This window comes from Geospiza fortis, unplaced genomic scaffold (genome assembly GCF_000277835.1).
Source record: "Geospiza fortis unplaced genomic scaffold, GeoFor_1.0 scaffold1047, whole genome shotgun sequence".
NCBI classification, from domain to species: Eukaryota; Metazoa; Chordata; class Aves; order Passeriformes; family Thraupidae; genus Geospiza; species Geospiza fortis.
Genome location: NW_005054589.1, coordinates 260,217 through 276,570, shown reverse-complemented (window position 1 = coordinate 276,570; position 16,354 = coordinate 260,217). Strand labels below are relative to the sequence as shown.

Here is a 16,354-nt window from a genome sequence, read left to right as displayed (position 1 = left end):
TGGAATGATCAACCTCTTCACCTGTGTTCTACTAAGAGCAACCTGGAAATAAATGCAAAGGGAACACTTAAGTAATAGATTAATTATTTTACAGTAGAGGCAGAGCACGCTGCTGAGTTTAACAGATGTTTATACAGTGATCAGCCAGCAATCCATGAAACTGCATTGTTCACTTGAGCTAACGGTGTCTTCTCTCCCACATACAGGGACAATTGTCCTTAGTTTTTCTGCTTTACTGTCCAGGTAGCCTTCCAAATAATCCTTCTTCTCAAGGGACAGACTCAAAAGAATGAACCCAGCCTATGTAACCAAGTAGTAGTAGAAGTCCTGAGGATCAGACGACTCTCTGGGTTGCATCTGAAAAATCAAGCACTGTACTGTGTATGTCCATATCTTAGGAAAAGTACATGGGTTTTTTGTATGTGTGTTTTCCCTCCTCAGACACATCTGAGTGGGGACATCAAGCCAATCAGGAGTGGACCGGATGCTACTCAGTCATTGGGTACCTCACTGAAGACACTGGCAAGACTTTTGGGGTGAAATCAGAGTCCTGGCTAAGAGGAGCATGAACGTACTTAGAGGACCTCAAGGACTGTGGAGAGACCGAGTGGCACCAAGTAACGCTCCACTGGCAGTTCCTGGAGCAGGAATTCTGTGAGAGGGCGATGGACAGATAGCTCCTGTTGGAGCATTTTGGCTCTGTGCCCTTCCCATTGCCAAATCAGCAGCCACTGAACCAACCTCTACTAGTGATGGGGAACGGAGGCCACCTTGAGTGCGACCCCTTCTCTTCCCTTCCTCTCCCCACAGATGAGTGAGAATAGTTTGGCCTGCAGAATGAAAGAGCAGAAGAACACAACTCCACCTCTGTCTCTAGTGCCTTGACACAGGTCAAGAAATGCAGTGCAGAGAACAAAGATGGAGGAACCTGCTGAGGAAGGGTGCTGAGAAGGAGATGCTTTGTGGAAATCTAGATCCCACTTCACTTAGATTCATGTTATTGATTTGCTCTGCTAAGGGAGAAGCATGTTGGCCTTCATTTCCTCCAAAATATATTTCCTGATCTCTTGAGGAAATATCTTTGGCCTTTATTGGCCCTGTCTTCACTGTTCTCCTTGTTGCATGCTGGCATGTAATATGCCTGGGACTTTAGGTTTCACAACTGCTTGTAGGTCAAGACTGGCCACATTTTGCAGTGTTTCTGAAGGAATAAATATATTTAGTATGTTAAAGGTGTCTTATCATTCTTGCCTCTCTTAACTTTTGGTTTTGTTTCTTAACATTTTTAAGCTCTTTATCTCTCTCTTACTAGCTGGTTTCTTATGCAGACAATGAGTATTTAATAATAAATTTGGGGCTTACATGCACAGTGCACCTTCTGCTATGTAAGAGTGTCAGCCTCATGTCTTGCTGTATCTCCTGAATGACTCTAAGCAGTGGATCCCAAATTCTCAGCTGGGAAGAGCTGACCTTAAGGGTCTTCTTTGATAGATCTGAAACATGCACCAGGCTACCTCAATGTCTGTTCCATTTGATAGAGTGGTGGTAAAGGGATCCAATACAGTTTGCTTTGAATGTCCCCTTTGAATGGCCTTGTTGGGAGCTAAATTTTAGTGGGACAGACCTACAGGAGTCAGTCTGTTGGCAACTGGGCACATGGAAAATCACCAGGATGGGAACCCTGACCTAGGTGTGTTCCTGTCTGTCAGCAGGAGGAAGGCTCTGACTTGTCTGTGCAGGAGCTTGGCACTTGATCCTACATAGTTTTACACTGAGACATCCTGAAATAATGCAGATCTCAGTAATGTGTTCCTACCTCCCCATTGCTTCCTTAAACTTTCCTAGTTAACTGTTCTGTAATACTGGTTAATGTGTGTCTGCTTTCCTGCTTCCTCCTGTTGCACGTGTACAGAGAACAGCAGTAACAATTTATAAGGTCTATGTCATTAAAAGTATGCTTTTTATGGTCCCTTTGTTCTGCCTGGAATTTCACATAAGACAAAACATGATAGCCTGAGACCGGCTGTGGGAATGGGTGGCCTAGACTGGACTGCACCTGCTCTTTATACTCAGTTTAACACTTCTTCCTTCTGTATTTAGGCTCTTTAAATCTCTGATCTCCACAGCAGAGCATCTGTGGATTTTAATGAATATCTAGATGTATTTAATGCTTAAATGCTGGTGGTTTGAGTCACTCCACTTTATTACACTTAGGTCTGTGACTTAAAAATTTGTTCAGACTTGTCCTTTCATAGAGTTATCCAGAATGGAAACAGCGAACTGGTGTTTCTCCTAAGTGATGTAGCAACAAGAAATTAAGGAATGCATGCCAGTTCACCTGAATTCTGTTCCTAGGTGGAAAAACTAGCTGTGGATGAACAATATATTCTTACTGTTTCTGACTGCTACATAATAAAGCTATGCCTCAAGAAGTTAAGCCTGTGTGTAACGATAAGCATGATCATGTTGAATGCTTGCATTTCACAGAATGCTCAGGAGTCAGACTTCAGGATACTGTGTGATGCAGCCACTCTCACGTTCATCATCCAGTGTAAGCAGTTGTTGTAGTGGATTGAGGGAAAATGGAGCATCTGAGGAAGAGGAGAATGACAGGGTGGGTGTATGATCTCTAACAAACAGAGGCTACCCTTCCTGATTTTTTACCAGGTGGATTATTAAAACACATCTTCTTTGCCCTCTCCAGGAGCTGACGTGCTCACTTAAGGGCCCTCCAAAACAGGATTCAGTGGTTCAGAGTATGTGGCTGGATGACAGTGACTGCACACCCAGTACTTCTAGCTCACCAGGTAAAAAAGAAGGAAAAATAGAAAAATCCCTCTACTTATGCTTCTAGAAGCATATGAGAGGTTGAGCCAAATCTTTTGTATGCTGTACTTAATATTTTAGAAGCACAGGTAGATGATAGCCCAGGGAAATGGGGAGAGCAGCTGCCATGCACAGTTTAATTGGGAAAGAATTCTTCGGTGCCATGATTAAATAGTGCTGTACATACTGCAAAAGGAGTTACAGTAGACTGCAAAGAATTAAAGTGCTCATGTTTTTTCTGTGGAGAGCTATTGTTGCATTTCTGAATGCAGTCCCTGTATAAACTAGATAGTTTGGATATGGGATTATAGAAATTGCTTCCTGAACAAAGCAGTATGCTCCTAAGCAGGTGGGCAATCAGAAAGCTAACCTGCACTGAGAGTTTTTTGCCAAGGTTGGGCTCTTAGTCTAGTACTTGATTAAAGCTCAGATGTAGTTGATTAAACTCAGCTTGGATCCATTCACTATAATAATCCATTCACTGGGACTTGGATCCATTCACTATAATCATCCATTCAGTGCAGGGATGATTATAGTCCTTAGAAGTTCTCTTCAGTCCTGTAGCAGGGACACCTGTTGTGTTTCCTGCTGTAGAGCTGGATCACCTGCCCTGATCTCAGACCCTGTTTGCAGTTGCATTTCACTTTTGTTAAAATGAACTGGTTTGGATTGAAGCATTTCTTGTTGAGCATCAGCCTTAAGCTAAAATTAGGGAAAGTTTAAATCAGTTTCAGTCTGGTTCTGAGAATGGGGCTATGTAAGATTTTGGGAAAGTATGATTGAAAAGACTAAGCTTTTGAGTTTGGGAAGTCATTAGAAACTGTGAAAGGCAAAACATTTAGCATTTGTTGCTGGAAGACTGGAATAGGAGCATGTTGAGGTGGTAAGAGATACTAGGGATTATGTGTATGGCAAGGAAGAGAGTTGGTTGGAATGAACCCTGAAATCTTTATAGGAATTGTGTGAAAAAGGATTGTTTGTAAAGATTACAAGGGTAAGAAAGTGGAGTCAACTTACTTTGAGAATAGAGTTAGGTCTTATTCCGCACAGCTGCCATATATGAGATATCAAGAGTGGCCATCAGACAGATCCCTGCATAAAATTGTCTGTATCTTAGCAACAGCATTGAAGATGTGATACTGTCAGATATTCTGCAGAGATCTCTGTTCTATCAGATATTCCTCTTTTGTTGTGGATGCTGGAGGCAGGGATGCTTTCCATTGGCCTCTTCTGCTCTTCACAGATACTTTCTCTGTCTGCTGACTCTATTATCTTACAGTATATAAATCATTAATATGCATCACTGAGAATAATCATTACAGAGAATGCAGTGTTAAGGTCAATGTAATTTTTAGGTTTTACAACCCTGGGGATAGAGAGCAATATCCTGGTGGTTTAGTTTTGCCCTTTATTAAGTTATCTAGTAAGTATTCAGCCACAGTTAATGCACTGTGTAAAATCAGACCAAACAAATTTTCTTTAATGGAGAAACCTAAGATAAGCCCACTGTGAGTCTAGATCCTATGCTGAATAAATCCAGCATTCCTGACCCATGTACACATTCTTGGCTTCTCCAATTTGCCTTTCAGATTGAGAGAGCAAAGCTACAAGGAAAAAAAAAGTCAGTCAGTGGTCATTATGCTCCCAGATGATGACATAGAGAACTGCCTTTGCCAAAATATTTTCTGACTTGGCTTTAAAGTACCAACATGTCTCATGTGCCAGTGCATGTCACATGAGGCAGAGGTGACTTTCTCCCTAGCCTCAAGGGCAGGATAAAAATTCAGCTATAACTCTCCTCAACACTTAGACACTACCAGTTGTGTTAGGTATATCTTTATTTAGTTACTTGGCCTGTTAGTCACTTCCTACAAAAAACACATATCATTATTAAATTTTAGCATAGTGGAACTGGGATATATACAAAATAGAGAAGAACCCTCATGTTGTAAATTCATGTTGTTTAAAACCACAGTTTAACAGCATTTGGCAGTGATTCACCAATTTTGATTTTAAATCTCAGTTTTAAATTACATAATGGCACTGGGAAAGGGATAGTCTACCTTGGAAAAATGCTGAAACAATAATTGAATCTTATCTGTTTCCTAGAAAATACCGGTGTGATCACATATAAGTAAAAAAAAAAAAAAAAAGTGTTCCTGGGAAAAGCATCTGAGCTTACCATCTTAGCAGGAATCCCTCATTACCTTTCTTCATTTTCCTGATTGAATGGTGGTTAGATATGCCATCAGAGGTATTCACCTGCCCATTCTACCCCTTAGCACATTCCACACTAAACTCTTTAATTCAAACTCTTTCCATTTTCCTCTGATTTAAAGAAAAGATTTAGTATTTTGTAATAGAGATTTATATTGTGATGCAGCTATGCATAAACTCCCACAAACTGTACTGGTTGGAAATTATTGAGTAATTTTAACCATAGAATGGATAGAATGGAGGATTATCTAAGAGTAAATGTAGAATGGTTTAAGAAGGCTGTTATGTTAAAGACATCTTACTCACTTTTTGAGAAATGTGTATGGTGAATATAAGCTGATTACAGAAAGCATAAGAATGCTTTTAATTTGTGAATTTTACAAGCATTTAATCCCTGGTTTTGCCATGGTGTTGATATGTGATGAGAGGCAAATTCCTTAAACCCTGAGGTCAGATATGGGAATCTCAAGGGAGGGGTCAGAGGGAGAAGGAAGAGAAACACTGTGAGAGTGTAAGATTAGACTCTTCTTCACAAATGTGTATCCTTGAGAAGGATTGTATCCTTGAGAAGGATAAGGCATTCAGATTGTCTGGAAACAGTGGCTGGTGACTATTTTTTAAATGAAATTAAAGCAGTCACTTTCCTCACATTTTGAGCTGGAATGAGAAACAGATGAAGGTAAACCCAGTCAATTTGGGCATAGGTACATTCCTTTCACTCTTATCTGTGGATGAGCCACAGATCTCTGAAAACTTTGGAGTAAAACCAGGTATGTGTGCAGCTCCTGGGATACTCTCTTGATTATTTTTGTATTGTTCTGTGCTTGGTTCCCTTCTAGGAAGCAGGTTGCTTCCTTCCAGCAGTGTTGCTGGCTCCACTGGAAAAGGAAAAGGCAGCAAAGCAGAGGCTCAGCACCATAATCCAGTAAGTGCTTTAAATAAAATGTTTCCTTCTCATTTGCACAGAGATAAGGACGGGAGAAAAGAGAGAGGCTTGATTTAGGTGTTGCTTGCTGAGGGTTGAAAGGGCAGTAGGAAGGCGCTGGCAGGGGGAGGTTAAAGTGGTGCCTTGTTCTGCAGGCCTCCATTTTGTGCTGTGTGTGATGTCAGCGCTGGAGCACTGTCTGCTGCACGCAGGGTGAGGAGCACAGGTAATGGACACAGGGGAGGAGAGCCACGGGCCCCTGGCCATCCCTGCCTCTCTGAGACAGTGCAGCAAGTGCTGTACAGCTTCTCAGAAACAGAGTTTGTCCTTTACCTTCCTCCCCAAGCGATCTTCCATGGCACGTGACTCTGGCCTGTCTGATTTACTTAAACGCTCCCTTTCCTGGCTGCCTCCTCCCTCTCAGGGAACAGCATTTCCCATTGAGATTCTGTTCTCTACCCTAATCTAGGCACAGTCTCTTTGATTGTTCAGTTTCCTTTGCTCAGATACGACCTATCTTTCTCTGTGCCTAACCTCTGCTTTTTATAATAGTTTCATTACTTTGCAGAACCCCTTTTTGTTGCTCATTTTCTGATGTTGTGCTTATCTGGACACTTGCTTATTTGCTTTCAGCCTAGCATTGGTGGGACCTACTTGACCATGCCAGTTTCACAGCTTTTCCAGACATGGGAAGTGGGACTTGATTTCCTGGTGAGGGAAAAGGGGAACACCACTTCAGGATTATTCCCTAGAATTCATAGTCCAGTTTTGTCTGTGTTGTTGAGTCTTTTTGCTCATAGAATTCATAGTCCAGTTTTGTCTGTGTTGTTGAGTCTTTTTGCTCAATGTCCCTTTCCTTGCCCAGTATCTTCTCTGGCCTGACAGCTAAACAGCTGCCTTGAAAGTGGTGGGGATGTGAGGCTCTCAGGAACTAGTTTGGTACGCAGCTGAGTAGAAGAAGATCACCTTTATGGAAGAAAATTCTTCCAGCTATTCCTAAACATTCCTAAATAGCTGGTAGTTCTTATTGTTTCTGTTCAGATCCTCAGAGCTCAAGTTTTAGCTGCCCTGCCACCTTGTGGCATTCAGAGCAGTCAGGTGAACAGTTCAGCCCCATGAGGTGGTGGCCACTGGCGCCACAGCAGATCAGAGAGGGGAGCTGATACTCGCCACTGAGGCTGCTTCAGTGCGTGCCACAGCAGAGATCAGAACTGAGCATGACAGTGCAGCTGCCAGCCACTGTTTACTGGGGTCATCCCCAGAGTTTTTGCCAAGAGCTTGTGCTCACAGCATGGCCCTGTAACACAGGAGCAAGGTTGTCTAAATGAGGGGCAGAACTCCCTCAAAGTTCTGCTCCCAAACAGGCACATTTTGCTCAGAATAGGTAGAGAGTCAGAATTGCAACAACCTGCAAACTCATTGATACAAAGGCAAAGGCTGGTGGCTATTACAGGCAATAAGCAATGTATCTCAGTAGTACTCAAGTATGATTTTAGTACCTAAGGTTTTGAGCATGCAATTTCTACTGATTTGAAGTAGGTCAAAGAGCATTTGAGATAATTTCGTGACATATATTGCAGTCTGTAGGATCCATGTCTTTTGGTTCATCTGCCAAATCAACAACATTCTGCCACAAAGGCTGGTTATTTTTCAGTTGATCTGGTTCAAACAAAGTTTCATGAGACCCTGCTTTTCACTGTGACATTATTTCCAGATGTTCTTTGAATTCTCACCAGCTCCTTACCAGAGCACATTATTTCCCCAAAAGCGCATTTTACATTTTACCCACTCCTGAGATAGCACTACTGACTTAAACTGATGTTTTAGTAATTCCATTTTATCACAACCTCTGAATCAGTTTGATAGCACAGACTGGAGACTAGCAAGTTGCAGGGGAGAAATGGTAAAAAATTTCTGCAACATGGCTTCAAGGGACTGAAAGAAACCTATGACACCCACATCCATGGTAACCTCCTTGTCATTCTAACTCCTCTTATCTCTCACAAAGTGTTCCTTAAGTTCCAGGCTGAATTTGCCCAAAGACTAATGGGTGCACTGGCAAAAAGGAGGAAGGACTCCTCCAATCCTAGGGTATTTCCTGAAGAGCTGAAAGAAGTAAAAATTGTGGCTGGGGGAACAAATGACACTCCCACAACACTCAGAGCTGTAAGAACATGAAGGATACAGATTTTTTTTTTCTGATGCTTTGTTCTAGGATTTGTTGTTCAAGTGAAAATACGTGAATGTGCTTTACCCTAAAATTCAGAAAAAGACAAAAAAGGGAATTCCAGCTGCTGCTGTTTTATTCAGTGATGCATCAGAGAGTGTGGAATCATTGTGAAATCAAACTTCATATAAATCAAATTTCTGTGTGTCATTCCAATTTGGCCAATACAGGGCCAAGCTCAAACAGTTTCCATGTGAAATTTCTTATTTTAATTGTTTGCATACCTTTCCCTCTGCAGACTACATGCTTGGAAGTTCCTCACAGCCATATCCAAATCACCTTTGGATATGCAGCAATTAGGGCATCCTTAAGGAAGCAAAAGAGTCTACTTCAGTTACCAGCTGAACCTACAGTGGTGTTCACAACCATCCTCCAAAGACATTCCTGTAAAACCTGGATTAGTTAACCCCTGCAAGGTCTGGGGTTGGTGCCCACAAATGCACGTGTATGTTGGTTTCCTCAAACATCAGTCACTGCAGGTGTATCAAATATTGTCCAGGATGGGGATAGTTCCTTTTAAAATACTTGATTGGTTCCCTAGACTCTTCTTTAGGCTTGAATTGTGTCCTTCCCAGCTGCCATGATGCAAAGTAAAAGGAAGCATTAATATCTTAGCCTGTGCTTCTTATGTCTATGTAGTACACTGGACTTAAAATAAAAGGAAATGTGGCCAGCTTCTCCTAGGTTTTATGTGTGTGTGTGTGTGTTTATAAAGGACAAGCAGGAAGACATAAGAAACCCAGAGATCACAGTCCAGTAACTACGTAATCCTCATGTTTTTAGGGTAAAGGAAAGAAAACCAACCAGGGAAGAAGAATGTTCACTCTGCAAGAAGTTAAATCTTTAATGTTAATCTTTGATCTGTAGAAAGAAAGGAAGCACATTTGTATTGGTAAACACCTCACCGGGCTGGTAATACTGTCAAACCTTGATATTTTTCAAAATTACAGATGAGACCAAGCAGTAAAGTTAACTGTTAAGGATGAGAAAGCCATCTCTCTATAAAAATGAATACATTCAGATAACCACTGAAGACTGACATATATATTTTCCTTCCTATATATTTCCTCAGGACTTTTCACAGCTTGGGGCTTGGAACTGGTCCCAGCCATTTTTCACCTGCAAAACAAACCAGCACAACAGAGATAAGTTAAAATGTAATCCATACAAGTAATTGGCTGGTCATTTTTCTGCAGCAGGATTACTGTTCCTACTCTGGTGAAGGGTAGCTACTGGTGATGGAATACAGATTTATATCTTGTTTGGTGTGCTACAGCCAGCTCCATAAATCTTTCACTGTCTAGTCACAACTGAAACTGTACAAGAAGAATTGTACAGTTCTACAGTTGTAGAATTGTACAATTGTACAGTTTCTTCTACAAGAAACTGTAGAAGAATTATTTTCCTCCATTACAGATGAGATGTTCTGCAGGTCAGGGTTATTCCACATGAGGGAGAAATCAGTTCTTTTTAGGACTCATTTTGCAGGGAGGGCTGGGGGTTAAAAAAAAGCAAAAAAAGGGTGGAAGGCTGCAGAGTCAGAGAATCAAGAAGAAAATCTTATTAAGTCCTTGGAGTTGAGACTAGAAACCAGGCCACAGCATTTCAGTTAGTATTAGTGACTGCTGTAGTGAGTGTTGGGTACTCTTCTTCCTCACTCTCATGTTCATCAAGAATATTCTATAGAATCAGAAACTCATCCAGAACACTAAAAAAGAAAACCTCAAAAATTTCCATTCTGCTTAAGCCTATGACTAATACTAATTTGCATTAATTAATACTTTCTGCTGAATGTCTTCCACAAATGTATGAGCTAATTATGTGCATAACTCTTTCTAGAGACACTCTCTCAAGTGCCAGATCTTGAGATGAATAGTCAAATGCCCTGTAATTCATAAAAACAGGTAACTTTAGTTTTATTATTTATCACAACCTACTTCAATCTCTTAAAGAATTTAAAGTGTGTATTCTGTTAATAGAAAAATGAAAAGAAGGATGGTCAATATATGAACAACCTAAACAGCTGTGTAGGTAGACACAAGTTATGGACTGGGGAGCTGTAATAATGTGCTTTTAATAAGAAGGAACAGATATAAAATGAAAATGTTAGAACAAAGAAAAAAAAAAAAGCAGTACCAGCCATAGTCATAATCTTAGCCAAGGTCTACTGTCCAGTACCAAAACGTTACATACGGATATTTTGAGAACTAAAGAGTTTCAGTAGTGTTTTGAGAATGGCACATGGAGCACAAAGCCTTGAAAAACACCAAGAGAGGGTGTGAGAGAGAGAACTCAAGTTACTTCTGGTCTGGAAAAGGATCATTTGGTCATTTTAAGTGTACTGGGACAGATTTCAGTCAGCAGTTTCATTCCAGGAGAAGGATAACCAACATTATTTAACATTTGAAAGCCCTTAAGAGTGTTTTACTCAGCTGCATTACATATTTTGTTCCAAGAGGGTGAAAGCATGAAACCAAAGTGATGAAATGAGGCAGACTCACCTATAACGCTGCCTAGCAGCTCTAAACGATCAGAGCCAAAAAACAGATGAGGTTTCCCATCATAATGTGCCACAACAGCAGGCATCCCAAATGCCTATTGACACCATGGAGATGAAACAGAGAATGTTATAATGGGAGAATTTCTTGCAGTCATATCATCAATCTTTAGGAATAAATCCCAATAACTTTTTACTTTTTTTCCTCCCCTTCTTTTTACCTTCTTCGTTCTTAAAAATAAGCCTAATGAAGCCATCTGAAAATGGGTGACTCTTCAGAGCCTGTGTGCCCCTTTTGAAGGAGCATAAAAAAACAACCTGATTAATCCACAGTTCTATTCCCAGTAGCAATAAATGGTATCTCTCAGTAAAATGGTATCTCTCAGTAAAAAAAAGGTTCTGTCCTTGGAATGAGTGGGTCAACCTTGTTTTCCCAGATGACAGTGAGATAAACTACCAGCAACAGTGAGGTGGCTTTCACACACTGGAAAACAAGAAGTCTATATAGTGCTTTCTAATCATCACCCTCATTGTTCCCTGCTTCCCTGTATTCTTAAGAGGGAAGGAATGCACAGCTGTGAAGCCCAGTGCCATTGGAAGCATCTCACCCCATATTTCAGTGCTTCAGTTGTTGTGTCTTTCAATCGGTCCTTCACTGCAGGGGATGAAGTCATTTCAAGTGCCTTCTGGGAGAGCTCTGATGAGAGCCCAGCCTGTCGGGCAACCTGTGAAAAGATGATTTAATTAAGAATACTCTAAAAGTAAATATTGCAATTCCTACCCTGGTATAATTAATTTAATCTTCAGGATTATCAACTAAGGTCTATCAACAAAAAAAATTTCAAAATACTCTTGAAGCACTTCTTGCACAACTGTCTTGCTTAATTCCCAACCTATTCACCATTTAACAACTCTCAGATACAAAGTAGAAGAGACATTTTAAATCTTCCAAGCCCCAAATCTGCACTTTTTTTACCCAGGAGTTCCTAAACCAAAGGAAAAAAACAAAAGAACCTTAGATACAATGACTCATGAGATAACTTACAAAAAAACTTCAAACTGGTGTTATGAAAAGTAAAATCTCACAGTACAAGCCTACCAAGACAGAAACAGTTTGTGAAATGCAGCCACATGGGATCTGTAAGTGACACTGTATGAAAGACACCAAATCATAGAGGTTTAACAGTGGCTGGTGTTACTGCTGGATCTTTTTCACCTCCCCTGAGCCTCTGCCACACAGGAATGAGACAAAGTAGCCAAAGTTAAACGTTTCAGTGTTTACCTGGTAACAATGACTTAAAAGTATTCTTTGAATAAAGTATTTCACAAAAAGACAAAAAAGAAAAAAAGAAAGAAATGCAGTATTGCACATGGAGGAGTAATCCTGCACATGCAGGTGTTAATGACTCTTTCAATTACTCTTTTTGTTTAGCACCCACATTTTCATGTGCCTTCTACTAACACATCAGGGAAATGAGGAGCTCTTTTTGATTGTGCTTGAAGAGGAGGTTAAACAAGTGTACCACTGGACTAGAACAAAATGCTTGGTAGCCACAGTGTTTAGACTTCAATATTGACACTGTGAAGTAGTACCTGGTCCTCACCATTTCAGGGCAGAAAGAGGATTTAAGGGCACTGGGGCAGAATTCAGACCACACATTGCTGATATGGCAATTTATGTGAAGCTGCTTTTGAGCAAATAAAGAAGTAAAAGAATACTAAGGAATTATTGTCAAGTTTTAGAAGTACCATTCTTCTGACTGATGTGTAAAATAAATCCACATGTAAAGATTCAGATGATTGGCTGGGACCTCTCAGCCACCTTTGGATGACAAATTTCCAGAAAAGTCTAGTACTTGTTGCAGGAGTGAATGAAGACAGACACAAGCAGACAAGGGGACACCGCCCTCTCTGCATTGATGCACAGGGGGGATACTCATCAACTGCCAAACTGTGACTAAATTGGGGATTGTTCTGAGTATGACGTCTGTGGCGCTGAAATTCTCCATGTCCTTGCTTTATTTAAATAATGATGGATTCAGAGACAATGTGACAATGTCCTGTATATATTTATGTATTGGGTCTAGCTGGAATGGAACTACTTTGCTTCACAGCAGCTCCTATGGTTTTGTGTTTCAGATCTGTGACCAAAACAATGCTGATAACATCCTAATTATTTTAGCTGTTGATGAATGGAGTTTGCACAGTGTCGAGGCAGCCTTTGGTTCTCACTCTCCCCCCAGAGTGAATAAGTGGGGCTTCACCAGAGGCTGGGAGATGACCTGAACTAACCCAAGAGACAAACCATGCCATATGCCATGCTCAGCAGTAATTGATGAGGAGGGGGTTTAGGCAGGTTAAGCTTTTTCTTAGGAACTGGCTGAGCATCAGTCTACATGCAGGGATTCTTTGTTTTCTTTCACTCTGCTTCCAGTTCTCTTTTGTTTATTAAGTAATTTTATCTCAACCCACAAGTTTTCTGGCTTTTATTCTTTTCCTCTTCTCCTGTCCTTCTGGGCAGTGGGAGGAAGCAAGTAAGCACCTGTGTGGTGCTTGGCTGCCTACCAGGGTAAAAATACCACTTTAATTATATCTTTAGCTATAAGTATAATTAATTAATTAAATTATATGTTTAAATAAAAAATAACTTTATTTATATCCTTCAAATCTTGCTTCTTAAAAAGGCAAAGTGCAAACCTTTGCTGAAACTTTGGTAAAAAAGCTACACTAAGATGAAGCTGAAGTGCAAGAACTAGACTTGGGGAGGAACAGCAAGACTGCAAGCTTCAGATTTCAACTAGGGATGTTGGATAGGAGAGACTAGTCATGGACAACTCCTCTCTTTTCTTCATATTCCAAGAACTTATAAAATAATGAAGAAAGGAGAGACCTTCAAGAGGATCTGCTGGTATACTACCGTACATGCTATTACAGCTTTTACTGTAATAAACAAAATTGAAATGGCAAAAGAAAAAACATCAGGAGTAAAATTTCCAGGTATATAAAAGAGCAGTATAGGACTGAGCTTACTAGAAAACCTGACTCCATCACTCTAAGGAAAGTCACCTTCCCCAAGTGTTGCATTACAGCTGAACATTTCATATAGCAGCAATGCCTCAATGCAGAAACTATTTATACTTTCATGACTTTTAATGACATAGTATCAATAGGTAACTCTTTGTCCAGCCTGGGTATCTTGCCACATGAATTAACAAAAAAAAAAGTGTATTCTGGTTCTGAGAAAAAAAAAATCCAAACAGAGCTGCAAGGGAATTTAAATCAATTTGTCTTCAAAGTCATCAATAAGAATATCTATCAGAAATGCAGAAGGACCAAGAAAAAGGAAACACTTACAGCCAATATGTTCTCTGGCTGACTGATGTCTTCATGCTGGTAGAAGAATAAAATAAGTAAATCAGTATTTATGAAACAAAAGCTCATCTCTGTATGTTTAACAGCAAGATTTCTAAGAAAACAAAAATAAACCCAATACTAGTTGCTGGAGAAATTACCTCCAAAAAGGTTTTAAGTCACCTAATCTAGAAATGTATTAAAGTGTTTTCTGATATGAACCACTGATCCACTGGTCAAGCCTGTTGGACCCACCATATATACCTAAAAGAAGGCAAATAAGGCTGATTATAAGCTTGTGGCTTCTGAACCACTGTGACCTTAAGTTCCTGCTATGACTTTTCATTAAAAGACATTTTCTTCCTCTTGCTGGAATTCCACATTTTAATGATGTGGGACAGGGAAGGTGACAGAAAGGGTCAAGAAGCTGGCTGCATAAAGGACTGACCTGTGACCAAAAGCGCATCCAGAACTCCCTGGATAAGGGTTCCAGGTACTGTGGGTTTGTCATGTCAATGGCTGTGATAAAGCGCATGGCCGTCAGGCTGCCTGCATTCGTGGGAGACAGAGGAACACTCAGACAAGGCACAGCAGCAGGAGCAGGTGCGGTCTGCACGACTGCTACCTAAGAACATTGCGATCTCCCCTGTAACAGTCCTGAGAAACCCACAGTCTGTACAGTAAAGCTCATGGTCATCCACAGTTATCTCCTGTGCCGGTATCATTCACAGACATATTTCTCCAGAAATTTCTTTCATGGCTATGAATGCACAGACTTCATACTGCTCACAGGTTCAGGAAAAGGCTGCACATGGGGAATTCAACTTCGCCTTTACTGGTAGGGAGAACTGGAATCAGAAGTGCTATGGATGAGAAATGACTCTTACTTGTCTTCAGGATTTGCTGCAAGGCATCTGGGGACATGCGTACAGGCACCTGGTAGTACTTTGCCATCCTTTTCATATCCTTCAGCATGTATTCCCCTCGCTTTGGTAACATTGCTGGCGGCTTGTTACCTTTAAGGAAAAAGTTGAGATTTCCAGCTGTATTATAGTAACACTGAACAAACCAACACTGGACATATTACGCCTCATATGTACATATACCTAAGGAAGAGTATAATTTCATAGTATAATTTCATTTTGCTTTACTGAAACATACTTGGCTTTTCCAAAGATAATGCTACGATTTAAACATGGTTTATTTCAGTTTTGCACTGATCAAACCTTTAGGATAGCTGAATCAGTTTTAAACCAAGGTACAAATGTCCTAGGAGGGATTTATGTTGATTCAGACAGATGACTTTTAAGCTAGACAACTCCTAATGCATGGGTACACCAACATAAAGACTTGTTAATTAATGATTTATGCGATGTAAGTCTTGGTGATCCAATTAAGGCCATAAGTACTGTCTCAGGACATACTTGTATCCTTCCTGAATATGACAAAATGCAAGTGTTCCACAAATTCATTATGGTTTAAAATCTAACTCTAGGAAAACACTCCACGTCAAATTATTACTATTATTTATTTTATTGTATTTTAGAACAGATGGACTTTGGCACAGACTATCTGTGTAGATGCAACGTTGTGAAATTCCTTATGACTAATTTCTCAATCACTTTGGGGCTCCACAGTCCTGTAGTTAATCTGTTACTGGTGCCACAACTTAGTTCAGAGCTGGCTCTGCGTGGGCTCTGCGCACACCCAGGGCTCTGCTAATGAAGAAGGTATCTCCCTGCAGAGCTCATCTCCCTGTACTCCATACCAGTTTGTTGCATTATGCCACCGAGGAAAGCTGGACGGAAGCGCAGGTCAATATTCCAGATGTGCTGGTACCGGCAGAGAGCCTGCAACGTGAAAGAGTAGTGAGGGATTCACAGTCAGAGATGTCTATAGAGCTGTGTGCAGCTAAAGCAGTAAGTACTACAGATAAATCCTTTCCTATTGTATTAGGGCTAGCCTTTCTAAAGCCTTTTCTGGATGCTGCCAGAGAACTCTGATCTCAGAAAAACTGAGGGATCTCTATTCATGTCACGACTATCCAAGGCTAAGCTGCGCTAAGTATGGGAAAGGCCAGGCTCATGTCATGATCAGGACACCTGCCCTTTTTAAATATGAAAGCTACCCCCGAAGCAAAATGTTCAGCACTAACTCCTGCACTGCCGTTTGGCTCTGACACGCTTCCCTGGTGTCCCTGGATTTCAACACGTTAGGGAGAAGCCCAGGCACCCCTCAGAGGTGAGAGAAAAATTAACTTCGGGGCGCAAAGGGCGCTGCCTGCAGCCAGCCGGCCGAGCTGCCCTTGAGC

At 40.8% G+C, this 16,354-nt stretch overlaps 2 protein-coding genes across 7 annotated transcripts in view; one reads left to right on the top strand and one right to left on the bottom strand.

Annotated features, from left to right (window-relative positions):
* Positions 1-8,878, top strand: part of LOC102043041 (rap1 GTPase-activating protein 1) — a 43,902-nt gene extending 35,024 nt beyond the window's left edge. For 2 of the 6 annotated variants that reach the window (XM_031064423.1, XM_031064419.1), the window contains 5 exons: positions 2,488-2,614; positions 2,705-2,807; positions 5,883-5,968; positions 6,124-6,194; positions 8,434-8,878. In XM_031064423.1, coding sequence (XP_030920283.1) covers positions 2,488-2,614; positions 2,705-2,807; positions 5,883-5,968; positions 6,124-6,147 — 340 coding nt within the window. In that variant the 3' untranslated portion in view covers positions 6,148-6,194; positions 8,434-8,878. Of the gene's footprint in view, positions 1-441; positions 1,233-2,487; positions 2,615-2,704; positions 2,808-5,882; positions 5,969-6,123; positions 6,195-8,433 lie in introns of those variants that run through there. The other 4 variants (XR_004082645.1, XM_031064420.1, XM_031064418.1 and 1 more) reach the window with 3 other exon arrangements.
* Positions 8,879-9,014: 136 nt separating this feature from the next.
* On the bottom strand, positions 9,015-15,919 carry GSTK1 (glutathione S-transferase kappa 1). The gene is made up of 7 exons (XM_005429959.2): positions 15,812-15,919; positions 14,931-15,059; positions 14,492-14,592; positions 14,047-14,082; positions 11,301-11,417; positions 10,697-10,790; positions 9,015-9,314 (listed from the first exon to the last, which is right to left on the bottom strand). Exons 1-7 carry the CDS (start codon positions 15,822-15,824, stop codon positions 9,274-9,276), a joined length of 531 nt encoding a protein of 176 aa, XP_005430016.1. The 5' UTR covers positions 15,825-15,919; the 3' UTR covers positions 9,015-9,273.
* Positions 15,920-16,354: the final 435 nt, after the last annotated feature.